General features: G+C 45.2%; 1 protein-coding gene across 1 annotated transcript; it reads left to right on the top strand.

Annotated features, from left to right (window-relative positions):
- Window positions 1-9286: 9286 nt before the first annotated feature.
- BHLHE41 (basic helix-loop-helix family member e41) lies at window positions 9287-14464 on the top strand. Its single transcript, XM_047865732.1, has 5 exons — window positions 9287-10180; window positions 10325-10388; window positions 10710-10817; window positions 11146-11257; window positions 11696-14464. The coding sequence occupies exons 1-5, from the start codon at window positions 10119-10121 to the stop codon at window positions 12802-12804; spliced, it is 1455 nt and encodes a 484-aa protein (XP_047721688.1). The 5' UTR covers window positions 9287-10118; the 3' UTR covers window positions 12805-14464.
- The last annotated feature ends 2843 nt before the right edge of the window (window positions 14465-17307 follow it).

Raw genomic sequence — 17307 nt, 5'->3', positions numbered from 1 at the left:
GGGGAAGGGAAGGTAGGAGCCAACACTATATCCTCACTTCCAGCAGGTCTGAGGACTCTTCAAATGCTATGTGGCTGGGTTGTAACTTGTCACTCAAGCCCTCTCCTGGAACAAGGCTTCAGTTCATAGATGATTTGGTGGAGCACTTGCAGGAGGTCATTCAAAAAACAGTTGAGTTTCTATTCTGTGTTCAGTTCTGTCCTGGGCATTGGAGACACAGCAGTAAACAATTCAGGTGTCTGTCCCTGGAGGGGCTTACAAACTAGTGTGGAATGTGGAATACAAACATTGAAAAGTCTTATGAGTCTTTCCAACAGTATAAATGTTATCAAAGACAATTACAAGGTACAAAGGAACTTGCAGAAGGAGACAAGTCTAATCCAGGAGCTCAGAGAGAGCTTGCTGGAGAAACTGAAATTTTGATTTTTTAATGTTATTTATTTTGACAGAGAGAGTGAGAGAGAGAAAGAGAGACAGAGAGAGAGAGAGAGAGAGGGAGAGAGAATCCCAAGTAGGCTCCTGCTCAGCACAGAGCCTAATGAGAGACTCAATCTCTTGAACTGTGAGATCATGACCTGAGCCAAAATCAAGAGTTGGACACTTAACTGATTGAGCCACCCAGGTGCCCCCAAAGGGTTTTGATCAAGGGAATGGCATGGACAGAAAGATCACTCTGGTCATAACTTAAAAGTGAATTAGGTGTGGTGGAGGGGGAAAGTGGGCGTACCTAGTGTGTATGGAGTGTGAGATGTCAGTTGTCAACTCAGCACCAGTACCACTGCCTTCTACACCTGGCTCTCATCCCAGGCAAGAAGCTTGGGAATGACATTTTCCACTATCCCTTGCCTGCAGGGTTCCAGCTTAGACTGTGCCAATAAGAGGCCCTTGTGCAAGATGTGGAAAGTGGAAAAGACACAGTGGATTCCTTCAGTGGCGGCTGTGTGCACGTGAGGCTCACAGAGTCTGCCAGGCAAGCTCCTGCAGGTCAGCCTCCTCAGCAAGGCAGGCAGCTGAGCTCAGTGGCATCCAGGTTTTCATTAAACTTCTGACTGTCAACATTTGCTGGAAGTCAGCAGCAGTTTCTCCCAGGCTTGATTACCCCAGCTTATGTATCCAAAGGTTATGTACGCTTCTAATCCCCCCTGTTAAGTCCCTCCTACCTGAAATATTTGAAGTGGTTTCTGTTTTCCTTACTAAGCTCCAACTGTTAGGAAGGTAAGTTCTTGCAGTAGTTGGGGTGAGAGATTAGGGGGGCTTGGCCCACAGTGCAGGCAGTGAGGATGGGGAAAAGGATGGATTCAATGTATATTTAAGAAGCAGAATCTATAGGACATTGTTATTAACTAAATGGAGGGAGTGAGAGAGATGAAGGGGCCAAAAATGACCACTGAGATTTTGGTTTTACGGTCAGGCAATCTTGCTAACTTTGCCAACTGGTCCGTATAGCTGGGAAGGGATGTGGACATCAGACCTCCCCAAGTTGCTAACCCAGCCTGGCCCCTTTCCAGATTGAAAGGCCGAGACCAAAAATGAACAAAAGAGATTGACAGCATGATGGTGAAAAAGATGTGCCCTTTTGCGGGATGTAAAAATCTACCCTGGAGGTTATGAGCCACTGTAATGAGTTATCATCTTTTTCAAAACTGCTCTAGCCAGCTCTGGAGCAGATGAAATTAATTAAGCCAGGCTGTGTCCAAATTTCAACCTAAAAGGGAATTTTTGGGGCAATGACCCAGCAGCTGGGGTCAGGGTGAGGGCTGAGGACTGGGATGGAACAGGAGCTACTTATCAGGGACTTCAGAGGTGTGGAGCACCAAGGATGAAAACCAAATGTTAATCCACAGGGCAAAGTTCAAAGAGAGAAAGTTCAAACACTAAGCCAAAAGGAGAGAAGGTCACAATACAGGTGATAGAAGATGACAGAATCACAGACTGCAGATCAAGAGCACATAAAGTGAAGTTGTATGTACTTGCAGAGGATGCTGTTGAAGGAGCATTCCCACCAACATCAGGGAGTTTGGCCAAACCAGGGGAGGGTAATGATGGTCTAGACAGTTTACAGGAGCAGGGCAGACAGCATTTTCTTTGCATACAGGAATGTTTTGATTACAGGAGAACAGGGGCTTACCCATAGACTGAGGCCACTGACTACACTTTCTGTAGTGATTTCTAAACTGTGTTACTAGAGAAGCATAGTTGTAAGTGTATCTCAAATGCACCAAAGAGGAGGCATCTGAGTACTACCTTGGGAACAGGAAATGGCTTTAGGATAACCACTTAGCTTCCTTAGTGATCTCTCCTCTTAGAGAAATTTTGATCTATTGGATTGGAAGGTCGTTGAAGGCAAGGTTCAATATTGAATCCTCAGTGCCCATCACAATGCACAGCATCTATAAGCACAGTAAATATTCCAGTGGACTAACCACAACTCTCATCCACACATCTGTCTGCGGGGAGATACACCCAGAATTCCAACTCAAATGTCAGGACACCACTGCACAAGATCAAGAATGCCTCACCCCACCCTCTTCCCCTTGTCTCAGCAATTATAACCAGCCTCTGCTGATGGCTCCTGTGACCTGGGGGGGCTTTACCAAGAAAGGTAGAAGGTTTGGGTGGGGTATCCCCCTGAGGGCTGAGAGGAGAAGGTGGTTGTTAGAACCCTAGACCAGATAGTGACAACAGGAACCTCAGGCCTTAGATTCCCTATTTGCTACGTGGCAATGACAAGTTACCTAAAGTCTCTAAACTTGAGTTTGTCCATCTGCAAAGTGGAGTTCATGGTGCCTAGATCAAAGAGTCCAGAGAACTAAATAAGGTTCGTAGGACAAGTGTCTGAATACCTGGGCATACGAAAGTGCTCCAGAGCTGTATTCTCTTACAGGGTTCACTTTTCAATTCCAGCCTTTGAGATTGGTCCCTCTGTTCCCATTCTATTGCACTCACCTCCCTCTTCTCTCCTCCCTCATCTACGCTGAAGCTATTGTGGCCTACAACAGTATGGTTTGAAGTAGATGAAGAGTAAAATCCTGGCTCCATGCAGGTGGAAACTATCAGAGAGTGCATTTCTGCTGGGGGTTGTCTTGTTCCACCCAAATGCCAGGGGCAGAAGGCAGAGCTATGGAGACAGAACAACCAGAGGACAGATGCCACTACATAAAAGGGAAGACAATCATTTCCCAGAAAACATGCATGCACAATTTGCATTCTATGGGAAGAAGAGCAAACCCCGTTAAATTCCCTCCCTAAGCAGATTTCTGTAATTATTAGGACTTAAGAATACAGATGTTAAAAAGCATGTGCTTAAGGAGTTAGTTAAGCTTATACAATTGCAGATGGAAAGGCTGAAAATTTTCTGAAATTGGTATTAAGTACCCTCATACAATAAAGGGACATTGCCAACACATATGGCATAGAAGAGAAAAAAGATCCACTGATGAAAAAAAAAAAAAAAAAGAGGACCTGAACCAGCCATTTATTTTAATCAGACCACCTCAGAGATGACTCATGCCAACTGAATATCCATTCTCTGCTCCCTCTGTACTAGAAGAACCCCTACATTGGTGGGGGATCCTCAACTAGAAAACTCTATTTCTAGCACTCCTGTAATAGGATTTGACATAGATATAAGCAGAAGTTATTGGGTGGAAATTATAAGAAAAGCTCTTTATAGGAGGTTTTCTCAGTTACGAGGCACCATTTTGTCCTCCCCTGCAGGAGCACCAGCAGCTATATTATGACCATGAGGAAGTCCTGAGGATGGATGGAAGCTGGTGGAGAGTGGAGCAGAAAAGCAGAAGTCTGGGCTGCTCACAGCACTGTTACAACTTCATGTTACCTCTGGACTCTTTTCCTCCATGCTTCATTTATGTGACAGAAAAAGAAACCCCTAATATGTTTAAGCTGTTTCTTTTAATCAAATGCAGCTCTTAACTGATACTCACATCTAAACTAGATTTCCATCAGTTTCCTTGTCAATGAGGATTATAAGTTAATATCAGAACCTTATTACTTTTTGGGTAATTAGATACGCATTATTGCTTTAAGTTAACTATTGAATAACATTTACCAGTAGTTCTAAGTGCAGATTAAATCGTCCTTAGCTAGTCTTTCTGGTACTTTATAAAGTACCAGAGTCTCTTAGCATATAGCTCTCTGCACTGGGCAGACACCATATGAAATCAGTATTCAAGGATCACACCTATAATGGACAGATGAGATAAATGGTTGTTTAGTATATCCTATTCCTATTTGTGTCCCACAATGCATAAATATGAATCTCTTTGAGAACTTTGTACAGTTTTCATCAACAGTAACAAGGGGGGGGGGGGATGAGTCAACAGACCCCATGTTCATGTAGTCTCTCTGCATTCCACTATCCAGCTAGTCCAGGAGAATCCAGAGGAAGGTAGGAATCACTTTGTGGAAATTCTTAAGGACTTGTCATGTGCTCCTCACTCCAGTTTTCCAGGCCTAATAGGTATTGTAAGCACAGGGGCACCTGGAGAGACGAGCCAGATACTTAGGGAGAGGAGAGCCAGGGAGCTCCCCCCTGTACTTGTAGGCTTTAGTTGTCTCTCTCCTAGCTGTTTTTTGTATGTAAGAACTTCAGGAATCTGAAGCATATATTAAATTCAGTAACACCTACACGAATGTTTGTGATAATCACATGAATACAGAAACACAAATCATTTCAGCAGCAATAGAATTCATTTCTTCCACTTCATATTATCTGCTCCTTGGTGCTATGCAAAGACTAATAGTTTACAAACTCCTCAAGCAGTGTTAACACACATATAAAACGTGATTCATGTGTATATTTACAACCACAGACACATTAATTGGTAGTCTACAGTAAGTTCTTTACAAATTAAACAGACTCTTGTGCTGTTCTTGCTAATTCGCTGAGTTCCGAACTGCAAAACCCAACCTTCTATTCTGGGATATGAAATCCGGTACCTTCACAAAAGAGCATTATCAATATTTAAAAGTTATATTTAGCTTCTGGTGAGTAGCACTGGGGTTTCCCTCCCTTTTAAGATCCTTCTATGTGGTGGCCTTCTTTCCGTGCTGTGCCTGACAACACTAACTTTTTGTAGCTAAGAGCAATGTGCAAGCCCAGAGAAAGGACTCCAGGGGAAGCTTTCACTTATGCCTAATCTATCATCCCACTCTGTCTGCTCCCCCGCCTCCTTCATTTTAGCATCAACCCTAAACTTTCCAATGTTTATGAACTCTGCTTGGTGGGACGTATTTCCCTTTTTGATGTAAAATGATACAGAGTGACTATACATTTTTGTCCACCACCCAAAACAGAGGTGATTAAGAAAGGCATCTGCCCACCTAATGGGGCATTACAGCCCATCAGGCAAGAAGGCTCATACCCTTGGGCAGATCTGGGGTCTTTCCAGCTATTAGAGATGGATGCTTAGTTTGAATCAAACTGGGAGTCCCATAACACCATAGTCATCTTCCAGGAGAGTGGTAGGTCTTACAGAATCCTAAAGGCAGAAAACCTCTCTTCTCTATGGAAACTTTAATTCTCTCAGGAGAGTTTAGTTTCTGTTGGAAATCCAAGACTTTGCAAGTAAGCATGATAAGACCTTCCAAAGTCGCAAGGTGAATATAATGAGTGTAGCCCTTTGAATACTTACATGGGGATAGGGGGAAGGGTGGGAACTGGGGTAAGTGTTCCCTTTCATTAGCGTCTCCATAGGTAGTGATTCCCTACTTAACCAAAGGAAAGCAATGCAAGCAGCCTCCCCTCCACCTATTAAAAGGACAAGGATGGGTATCTTTAACTGAAAGCAAGCCATCACAAAATTCTTTAATTATAGGCTCAAAGGGGTTTCGAGCTCATCTTGTATCTCCTTGGTTTTCAGCAGGACAGCATTAAATCTTCCTAAAAAGATAAGACTCAACCTATTTTTAAACATACCCAAAGAGGGCATTCTAGTCTTTTGTTCCTTTGTTAGGGGACTTTTTTTTTTTTTTTTTTTTTTTTTTTTGTCCTTTCTAACCTCACCACAGGTGAACTTTTGCTATTACTAACCTGAAGCCTTCACATTAGAGTTTGGCTTGGTTTGCTCAGTGGAAATGGTGAACAGCTGGTCACCATTAGCCTTGTCTATACTGTACTTCTTTGTGTCCATCAGTCTGAAATTATAACAATTAATTAGGATATTTGGGTTTAAATCAATAAATTTGGAGTAGTGCCAAATGAATCACTCACTGAACACAGACTGCCATCCTTCTTTTCCTCATACCTTGCTTTCTCAATCCCAAAGCTAACATCTCTCCCTTCCCTATCTCTCTTCCAACACTGTCCCCACCCCCACTCCAACAAATGTGCATACTGACACTGGTAAATTTTTTTGTTAACTTTCTTAAAGTTTTTATTTATTTATTTTTGAGAGAGAGCAGGAGAGGGGCACAGAGAGAGGGAGAGACAGCAAATCCCAAGCAGGCTCCGCACTGTGAATGCAGAGCCCGATGCCAGTCTCGAACTCCCAAACCGTGAGATCATGACCTGAGCCGAAAACAAGAGTTGGAGGCTTAGCTTTACCCACTGAGCTACCCAGGCACCCTGACACTGGTAAATTTTTAAAAACATCCTTTAAACAGCCAATCAACATTCCCTATTGGTCCTATTACCCCAACAAGGGGTAATAATAGTTAAGAGCACAGACTTTGGAGCCCACTTGTGCTTATATCCTGGGTCTGGGAGCATAGGCACATTTTTGAAATCTCTCTACATATCTATTTTCTCATCTGTAGAATGGAGACAATAATAGTATCTACCTGACAAGGTTGTGGGAAAAATTAATGAGTTCATACATTAAAAGCCCCTTAGTGTAGTTTCTGGTTCTCTAATTGTAAATGCCACATAGTTGTTAGCTATTGTTATACCCTCCTTGCAGCAAATATTAAACTATGTCTCCTATTCCAGAAGGTGAGAATCTGAGAAGAGGAGTAGGACTCAGGTTTTAAAGGAAGTGGATAAGCAAGAAGAGTTATCAAGGTGAATGGTTAAAGAAAAAAAAAGGCCAATAAGAGATAAAAGAAAAACTGTAAAGAAGGAGAAAAAACAGATATTTTGTGGGGAAAAGGTAGGCAGAGAAAGACATAAGGGAAAAGAAAAGAAAAAGGGAAATGAGTAAAATGGTGGGCGTTGAAAGGAAAGACAGAAGAAACGGAAAACTGAGAATAACAAAGGAAACCAAAAATTAGAAATGACTGCATTCACAGTTTGGGCTGGGTATCAGAAAGAGAAAGGAATGGAAGAGAAAACAAAAATGTGTACAGAAGTAGGGAAGCTTGGGACAGGATGATGGGGAGAGGAGATCAAAGTAATAACACAAAAGGCTTCATTTGCAGTAACAGGCTTCTATGTCTTCAAATTATGAGAAGTGTACATCCAAAATTAACACACCCATGATCCACTAGTCTTCTTTCCCTTTCCCTCCTGTTCTCCCCCCCCCCCCCGCCCTTTTCCTCCTGTTCTAAGTTGCTTCAGAGTCCTCCCCAGAATTAGTCCCTAAGGTTTGCCCTAGTCAGACGTCTGCCTTGTGTCTTGTCTGCTCTACCAACAAGGCCAAGATGAAGTGATCCAGTCTTTATTTTATTTTCACTAAATACTCCAGCTATGCTTTTCAAGTGAAAATTTAGCTGTGGAGCAAATATTTATACCCTCTTCCTACTTCAAACATTTACAAACCTATAAGGGGAGGTTTCATCTTAAAGGCATCCTCCCCAACCACTCCCCAACCCCCGTTTTTTGGCCAATTTAGAACAAGAGGATAGCACTGCAAGGATACGCCGCTCTTAGTGCATCAAATTGCCCTCCCCATTAAAGAGAATTAACTACCCAATGACTTGGAAACAAGAGAGAGATTGGATGGAGGTTTAAGATAAAGGCAGTATTTAAACATTATTTAAGTGTTATCATTATAAAAATTATCTGTTTGATGCAAACTACGTCCGCCTATTTGAGGAAGTCGAGAGACCTTAAAGGGCTCTCTACACAGATGAAGTGGACAGACCGCGAGCGTCTCCTCTTGCCGGGGTGAGCCTGGGCCGCCGCCGCCGCAGCCGCGGGAGTCACGAAGCCAGACGCGGCGCGTCTCCGCCCAGGACTCTGGAGACTGCAGCAGCGCGCGCGGCGGCCGCGGCCCGGGCGGCTCCTGGAGGCTGGGAGGAGACGCGACTCCCGCAGACACGTGACCTCCTCCCAGCCGCCGCTTCCCGCGACCCAGATCCGTCCCCGGAACCCGCGCTCTGCGGGGCGGGCCGGGGCCGGGGCCGGGGGTAGAGGTGGGGGTAGGGGGGGGGGGGCGACGACACGTAGCGACGGCCCGGGTCCCTGCTGCGCCCGGGTGCGTGCGCTTTCGCCGTACTTCTCCCCTTGGTTCACGTGCCGTTGGCAGTGATGAAGGTTTTGGGGATAACCCAGAATGTGAATCTTAGCTTGCTGCAGGAAGGAAAGACCTTTGGTTTTATGTCTTTCTACTTATATAAGAGAGATCAACATATATTCTCTCTATCCAACCCCAGCAGAGCAGAGTAGCGGCAGCAGCGGGGCGGGAGCCCTGGGAGTCCCGTAGGACGAGCTTGCCCCTGGCCTCCAAGGCCCCTGGCCGCCCGCTGCGTCGGGCGGCGTGGGCAGTGCGCATCTCCGGGCACCTCTCGGTAACTCTCGATAGCAGTGAGTCATGCTCCCGGGATGGCTCTGGGGATAGGTAACCCGGCTCGTGCTGGCTTGTGCTTCCCAGCACCCGGCGCCGCCGCTCCAGGGCGAGCGCGCGCGCGCGCACGGGTTCCCCGCGCAGTGATGTGGCAGCAGCGGCAGGTCGGATCACGTTGCTGGCCCTGTGCTGGTACCCGTTTGAGACAGGATTAAGGAGGGAGGCTTTGGAGGTGCCAGCGGTAGTAAACGTGGGTTCTGCACACTCCCAGCGTCGCTTATCCCGGGGCGGGGGGGGCGTGGGGAGGAGAAGCACGCAGCACCACCCGAGGCGATGAGGGGCGACGGAGTTTAGCTGGCGAGTGATAAAGCTGCATTGCTTTTCCGCCGTAGCCCCTCTCGTCCTCTCCTCCCCCCTCTCTCCCGCCGCGTTCCTCTGGGAGCACCAGAGGCCCCAAACGTCGTCATCTGCTTCTGTGATTAGTGGCACCGCAATTCCGGCTGCTGCGGGAAGTTTGGGTGGCCCAGGGACACCGTGTCGCCGAAAGACACTTGGATTGCGACATTCTGACCCAGTGACTACATTTCCATTTATCTTAAATCCTTCAGGGAGCGGATTTCAAGTTGCCCCATTAGGGGGCAACCTCCAACCTGGGCCAGCCCGCCCCCCCCCCCCGCCCCCCAGGCCACTGAGCGGTGAGCAAACAAGTCTCCAAATTTTCCTTCGGGACTGAAGTTTACCCACCGCGAATTCTCTTTCTCTTTCCTTTCTCTGGTCCAAACCAACAGCGCAGTCGGTGGCGAAGCAAAAAGCCACGTTCACGTTCCTGCACCGTAATGACGGGCGAATTGAAGGAGTAGCATTTCCAAGCCCAGGGAGCCCTGGCTGCCCCGCACCCCCGGCGTCCCCTCCCCCTCCCCCAGCTGCCTGCAACGCCTTTGGGAAGATGAATAGCTTGGCTGAAGTTGTTTTTCCTTTCCGGTGGCCCTGATCAGGTGTCCCCGCCCCCTCCTGCCGTTCGCCCTCCCTCGCAGCCTGCTCCCGACACCCCCCCGTCCCGGCCCGGCCCCTCCTCCCCCGCCCCCCTCCGGGCTGGACCGCGGATGGTACGTTCCGCACGTGAGCTGGGTGCTGGTCTGGCCGGCGACGCGCGTGCCCTGTGGCCAAACACTGCCCGGAGTGAGAGCAAACTACCAGCGCAGTGGGGCCGGCGCGAGTGTGCGTGCGTGTGTGTGCGTGTGTGCGAGAGAGCGAGCGCGGTGGGAGGGGGGGGGGGAACCAACTGCTTCACACTTTCAACACTGCACTGAAGAAGGGAGAGAGAGAGAGACTGGAGACGCACAGATCCCCCCAAGATCTCCCAAAGCTATCGTCCCACAGATTATAAAACAGAACCCCAAAAATCGAAACAGAGGAAACGGACAGCGGTTGAACATGGACGAAGGAATTCCTCATTTGCAAGAGAGACAGTTACTGGAACATAGAGATTTTATAGGGTAAGGTGCACGCACCCTTGCGAATATCTGTCTAGGCTTCAGTTTGATTTTTTTTTTTTTTTCCTTCTCCAGAAAGTGGTATGGAGCGGGCAAGGGCAGTGCCCCTCCCCGAATGGGTGCCTGATGCTGATTTCTGTTTTGCAGACTGGACTATTCCTCTTTGTATATGTGTAAGCCCAAAAGGAGCATGAAGCGAGACGATAGCAAGGTAAGTGTAAGTTTCCGATGTTTCCCCATAACCTGCCTGGATAGTTAATTAGGGCCATTGATTTCACAGCGAAGCTCTGCCCGCAAATATATTCCAGCCCTTGAGCTTCCCCAACTGTGAATTTTAAGTGGTTTGCTGGATACTCTCAGGGGGAGATTAAACATCATACCTGAATTCAAATTGCATTTCAGAACAGTCCAAAGGAAAAGCTTTCTTGGCATAGTTTATCACATAATATGGGGGTTTTGGGGAGGGGTATTGTTTTATCCAATAAATGTTTAGCTTATTGTTTTCTCTTTTCCATGATTGTCGTATATTAAGGATACCTACAAATTACCGCACAGATTAATAGAAAAGAAAAGAAGAGATCGAATTAATGAATGCATTGCTCAGCTGAAAGATTTACTGCCTGAACATCTGAAGTTGACAGTAAGATGTACATTTTCATTCTTTGCTGCTCTCCAAGGGCGTGTTAATAGCTTGGTACTACTCCCAGAGATACAAGAATAAATGTAAATATCATATGCCTTACGACTTGGGCTGTAGTGTAGAGTTTCCCACAAACTCAAGAGTAGGTGCTCACAACTGAAGGCAAGAAATCATTTATAACTCGTCTTCTGGAAAGCTCAAGAAGTATAGGAATAGTACTTCTTTTAAAGTGTTTGCTTAAGTTGCTGTGCTGAGTGGAGAGCCGATTGAGCCAAATGTGTGTTTTTAAGTAACCAAAGTGCCCCCTTTCTCTTTTGCACCACTGCAGACTCTGGGGCATCTGGAGAAAGCGGTAGTATTGGAATTAACTTTGAAACACTTAAAAGCTTTAACAGCCTTAACCGAGCAGCAGCATCAGAAGATAATTGCTTTACAGAATGGTAAGTCAGTTCAGGGAGGCCAACCCACCCTGATGAAGCCGGGTAGCCCACAGAGGGGCAGTGTTAGGACTCTTCCCCCACCCCCTCCTCCTTCCTTGGGCCCATGGGCGCAGTCTCATTTGTTAAATTGCTTATACTTTCCCTTCATTGGAAAGTGCCCATTTCCCGAAGCATCCTAGAGGCTTTCAGCAGAACTCAGATTTTTATTTAAAGTGGCGGTTGCGCTCTCCACTTTGGTTTTTCATCTGGGAGTAGAGCGCCCCCCTGCTCCCCCCCCCCTCCCCGGCAACCAGTGGATTATATCACCCGAATACAGAGGAAAAACCGAGATCACTTTAGTCAATGTAGGGCCCACGTGATAAGCAGATGTTTTAACGTCGGTATTTTTCTTCTTGCCTCCATTCCTCTGCCCCCACCCCCACCCCTTCCTCATCCTAGGGGAGCGATCTCTGAAATCGCCCATTCAGTCCGACTTGGATGCGTTCCACTCCGGATTTCAAACATGCGCCAAAGAAGTCTTGCAATACCTCTCCCGGTTTGAGAGCTGGACGCCCAGGGAGCAGCGGTGTGTCCAGCTGATCAACCACTTGCACGCCGTGGCCACCCAGTTCTTGCCCACCCCTCAGCTGTTGACTCAACAGGTTCCTCTGAGCAAAGGCACTGGCGCGCCCTCGGCCGCCGCCCCCGCAGGGTCTGCGGCCGCCCCCTGCCTGGAGCGCGCCGGGCAGAAGCTTGAGCCCCTCGCCCACTGCGTCCCGGTCATCCAGCGGACTCAGCCCAGCGCCGAGCTCGCCGCCGAGAACGACACGGACACCGACAGCGGCTACGGCGGCGAGGCCGAGGCTCGGCCGGACCGCGAGAAGGGCAAAGGCGCCGGGGCGAGCCGCGTCACTATCAAGCAGGAGCCCCCCGGGGAGGACTCGCCGGCGCCCAAGAGGATGAAGCTGGATTCCCGCGGCGGCGGCGGCCTGGGGGGCGGCGCGGCGGCGGCGGCGGCCGCGCTCCTGGGGCCCGACCCGGCCGCCGCGGCAGCGCTGCTGAGACCCGACGCCGCCCTGCTCAGCTCGCTGGTGGCTTTCGGCGGAGGCGGGGGCGCGCCCTTCGCGCAGCCCGCGGCCGCCGCGGCCGCCGCGGCCCCCTTCTGCCTGCCCTTCTACTTCCTCTCGCCTTCGGCGGCCGCCGCCTACGTGCAGCCCTTCCTGGACAAGAGCGGCCTGGAGAAGTACCTGTATCCGGCGGCGGCCGCCGCCCCGTTCCCACTACTGTACCCCGGCATCCCCGCGCCGGCAGCCGCCGCCGCCGCCGCCGCTGCGGCCGCCGCCGCCGCCGCCTTCCCCTGCCTGTCCTCGGTGTTGTCGCCCCCTCCCGAGAAGGCCGGCGCCGCCGCCGCGACCCTCCTGCCGCACGAGGTGGCGCCCCCTGGGGCGCTGCACCCCCCGCACCCGCACGGCCGCACCCACCTGTCCTTCGCTGGCGCCCGTGAGCCCGGGAACCCGGAGAGCTCTGCTCAGGAAGATCCCTCGCAGCCAGGAAAGGAGACCCCCTGAATCCTCGCCCTCTTTCTTAGACAGGACGAGGGTTCACGCGGAATAATAATATTAATAAGTTAAAACACCCTTAACGTTTTTAAGGGAGGAAGTGTAATAGATGCACGACAGGCTTTTAAAACAACAACAACAACACAGGTGTTTTGTGTACATTTGGAGTTCCTGTTTTGCTCATCCCTCACCACCCCACCCTCCGCACACTAACATCCTTTTCTTCCCCCACCGGCTCTAAAAGATCCTCTGCGGTATTGATACTTTATTCTTTAAAGAATTTCCCCCCAAATAAGTTTTGCCTTCCTTTAGGCCATGTTCCATTGTTTTTTTAAATACAGAACCTAATTCTGGAGGAAGTGAGAAGGGTCTGCTGTGTGGGTGAGCTAATTGAACCAGGGGAGGAGCAAGGTGGCCCAGGAGTTGACCTGAAAGGCAGGTAGGCAGTTGTTACCTGCCTGCCTCATTTGTGTCCTGCCTGCTTCAGGAGGCTTTCCACAAACAGTGAGGACCTTTTAGAACTGAATTGACTCTTCAGTATTTTATAATGTTCAGCTTTTTAAAAGGTATATATTTTTCAAAGAGGAAGAAGTGAGGATGCAGTCACTTGCGTTGCAGCCTATTCTGAAGTGGTTTGAATGGTATCCCTTAGTAACTTGCTCTTGTTTAAAGAGACACGGAGTTGGGCCATTGTCAGAACTAAGTCAGGGAAGGAGATGGATGAGGAAGGCCGGAATCATTCTTGGTACATTTACTAGCACTTTATTGAGAAATTGACCGTGAATCAATTGACTTGTCTTAATTTCATATATATATATATATATATATATATATATATATATATATATATCTGTATCTATCTATCTATAGATATATACAAACACATATGTGTATATATATAGATATATATAGATATATATATTGCATCTATTCCCACCTTGTCATTATTTAATCCACCAGGTTCCTAAGTTTTTATAATATTGCTGTAAAAAAACAAAAAGGAATGTGCACTGAACTTAAAAACAAAAAAGAAAACAAGTCCAAGATGATTTATCCTATATTCTTTCTGTTAAATAACAAAAGTGGAGAAAAGCATTAAACTGGTCAGTTTTGAGTGGAAATGCTGTAAAGATGTGGAATGAAGCCCTGTGTGGCCTTCCTATCTCCAAGTCTATGTATTTTCTGGAGACCAAACCAGATACCAGATAATCACAAAGAAAAGCTTTTTTTAATAAGGCTTAAACCAAGACCTTGTCTAGATATTTTTAGTTTGTTGCCAAGGTAGCACTGTGAGAAATCTCACTTGAATGTTATGTAAGGGGTGAGACACAACAGTCTGACTATAAGTGAAGAAAATATCTGGGTCTTTTAGTCAGTTTGGTGCATTTGCTGCTGCTGTTGCTACTGTTTGCCTCAAACGCTGTGTTTAAACAACGTTAAACTCTTAGCCTACAAGGTGGCTCTTATGTACATAGTTGTTAATACATCCAATTAATGATGTCTGACATGCTATTTTTGTAGGGAGAAACTATGTGCTAATGATATTTTGAGTTAAATATCTTTTGGGGAGGATTTGCTGAAAAGTTGCACTTTTGTTACAATGCTTATGCTTGGTACAAGCTTATGCTGTCTTAAATTATTAAAAAAAATAAATACTGTCTGCAAGAAACCAGCTGGTTTAGAAAGTTTTAGTATGTGAAGATAAACTAGAAACTATCTTTATATTCTAGTATTTTCAGCACTCCATAAATTCTATTACCTAAATATTGCCACACTATTTTGTGATTTTAAAATTCTTACTAAGGAATAAAAACTTTAATATACGACATGAGATTGTCTAATAATTAAAAAGACATACTGCTCAATTAGTTTTAAGATATCTATGAATTTAGGGATGAAAGCTATTAATGTTCTAAGATAAAGAACTTTGTCATTGGCTTGATATCACACGTTTCCAATTTCTTGCAAGCCTCCAGGCTCTCGCTGTGTCTACCTACTTATTTCCAGTGTATCTCAATGAAAAGTGCAAAAGAAAAACCTACCAATCACTTGCGTGGTCTGTTAATGTCAGACCCAATTTGCTAATGTTTTTACGATTGATGAATTTTTCATTTCTCATCTTGACACCAGATAGGCCTGGTGTTTCTCCAGTATAAACACACTGTCATATAGGAGAGCTTAATTTCTCCATATATTTTTAGCTCTTTAATCTTTATAAAATAATTTTACTGTGGAACTTCATCATAGAATTCAAGGAAAAGAAATAATTATCTTTAGACTTGTCTCAAATTCATAATCAAATTTGTGATTTACTATAAACTGTGTGAAGGATTGTCAATTTTTAGTTTCAGTAATGTTCTTCACAAACCTTTTGATTTTTGAAAGGTGTTGAAAGAATAGTCAAAATTTATGAGATGTAGAAAAAGTGCTCCCTCTGCTGACTTACGGCAAAGAAACTCCAAGTCATTGAATGTGGAGTCAAAGGAATCTCAGAGATCAGTTTGTCCAGCCCCCTGCATTTTATAATATGAGGGAAATGAAGCCCAAAGATATCATATATCCTCCTAAGATCAAACTGCTAGCTGGAGGTATCACAAGAGGCCTGAACTATTGTATCCCCCCAGTCAGTAAACTACCTCCCACTGGAAGTATCTTCAATCACATAAACTGAAATTGACTGGGTAGCATTCGTGAACCATCATAAATAAACCACAAGAACAAAGGAAATAAAAATGACCATTAGGAAACCAGGTAGGATTTTTGAGCACCATAATTTATCGAACTTTAGAAAGATAATGTCTATACCAGAATAATGGGATAAAGTAGCATTTTAAATATTTTGAGCTATATTTTAATGTCCTATTGTAATCATACTACTTTCAGAACCAAAAATGATGCAGAGTAAATCAGAGAACAGTAAAATGTTTTTGCATTTGTATAATTTTGGTATAATAGAGTAAAAAACCTTAGTGTTGGGCCAGATTTTATAGGTCAGTCCAAATGTCTATATACTTATATGGTAATATAAAGTTAGTGAGGACAGCTGCACAATAATATTGTCTATATGGCATCTGAAAATTACTATTTTCGTAATTGATTTATTTTATGAATTAAAACACTAGAGGAATAACTCCAGTAATAATTTACCAAGGATGGTCCTGTACCTGCAGTGGTGAAATTTAACCCAAAATGTTTTGTAGTATATGTGATTTTTCAGTCTAAGACAGACATGAATCTTGAGTTAGTAATGCTTTTATACATATAGTATTATGCCACTTAATTTCATGTACATATGTATTTCTCAGCAAACTTCATATTGAATTGATAAGTGGCCTTTCCCCCGACAAAGAGCTAAGGCACTAGAAACTACATTTTAATAGCTATTTAAAGTATGACTGGAGTTTTAGTTGCTATCATTATGAAAATTATTTTTCATTTAGTTCACTGTTATTGGCCATGCAGGCCATAAGTTTGGTTATTGCTCATCAACTGAGATTGGTTCAAAAGTATGTAAAAGAAGGCCTCAGCCAATTTCTGAATATGTCACAGGTCAATTTTGAACCTCTCCAAGGAAGGTGATTGCCGGTTGAGATCCTTGGAAGACAAGGCTGGGCAAACAGACTAAGGCCTTTTCCTTTAAAGAGAAATGAACAGAGGCCTCGTGAACCAATTAAGGCTGTTATAATGCCAAAACCTGGCTGTACTATTGTGATAATAGTATTTTACTTCAATCTGATGTTTTTCTCGTTAAACAAAATCTATTGGACCCTCAGATCAATACTTACTGTTCTGTGTTGTTTTGTGTAAGTTCAAAATGGATATACAGTGCATATTAAAGTCCAATGTAAGTTCTAGTTTTTCACATAATTTAATAGGAGATTGACAAGGAAAATTATCACATATTTCTTGTGATTAGGATGAGATTTATACTAAAAAGCATGTGCAGCATGTGCTTAAAAATAGGCTCCTAGAAAGGAGTTGGACATTTGTCTTAAAATTGGGTTTCTTTCCCTACTTCAGTGATTACCATATTGAAAACCCCAAACAAATGTAAAACTATACCTTTTTCAAAGTTGATATTTTAAAATTATGAACTTAGTGATACCCAATTTATCTGGCTTCAAGGAATGACACGTGCCCCATGAAACAATGATTCAGAAAACTGAAGGTTCTATGTTTAAGTTTATTCGTTTATCTTTTCTTTTTTTCCTTAACATTTTAGTGAAAAGCTTCCTAAAAGATATTACACAGGTCCTCTATACTGTCTTATACACGTCTTAGAAATAAATACCCTATCCATAGTTATCCATTCTCCATAATTCAGGGTCACCCTTATAAATACCACTTTTGCACTATGCATGTCATCTGGGAGTACTAGCATCTGCGCTAAATACTTTCTGAGTTCTTATATCTGCTTTTTATAGGTTTGTCAATCTCTTTACTCACGATCAGGCTGCCAGCTGTCACTTCTTGATGTGTCAGAGTCCTTGCCTCTAACTCTTATCTAATTTG

Source organism: Prionailurus viverrinus, chromosome B4 (assembly GCF_022837055.1).
Source record: "Prionailurus viverrinus isolate Anna chromosome B4, UM_Priviv_1.0, whole genome shotgun sequence".
NCBI lineage: Eukaryota > Metazoa > Chordata > Mammalia > Carnivora > Felidae > Prionailurus > Prionailurus viverrinus.
This window is presented reverse-complemented; position numbering and strand designations above follow the sequence as displayed.

Bases quoted from the DNA above. Each gene is read 5' to 3' on its own strand.
- BHLHE41 (XM_047865732.1), top strand. From the start codon at position 10,119: ATGGACGAAGGAATTCCTCATTTGCAAGAGAGACAGTTACTGGAACAT. The intron at 10,389-10,709 runs GTAAGTGTAAGT...TCGTATATTAAG, and splicing joins TGAAGCGAGACGATAGCAAG to GATACCTACAAATTACCGCA. The intron at 11,258-11,695 runs GTAAGTCAGTTC...TCCTCATCCTAG, and splicing joins GATAATTGCTTTACAGAATG to GGGAGCGATCTCTGAAATCG.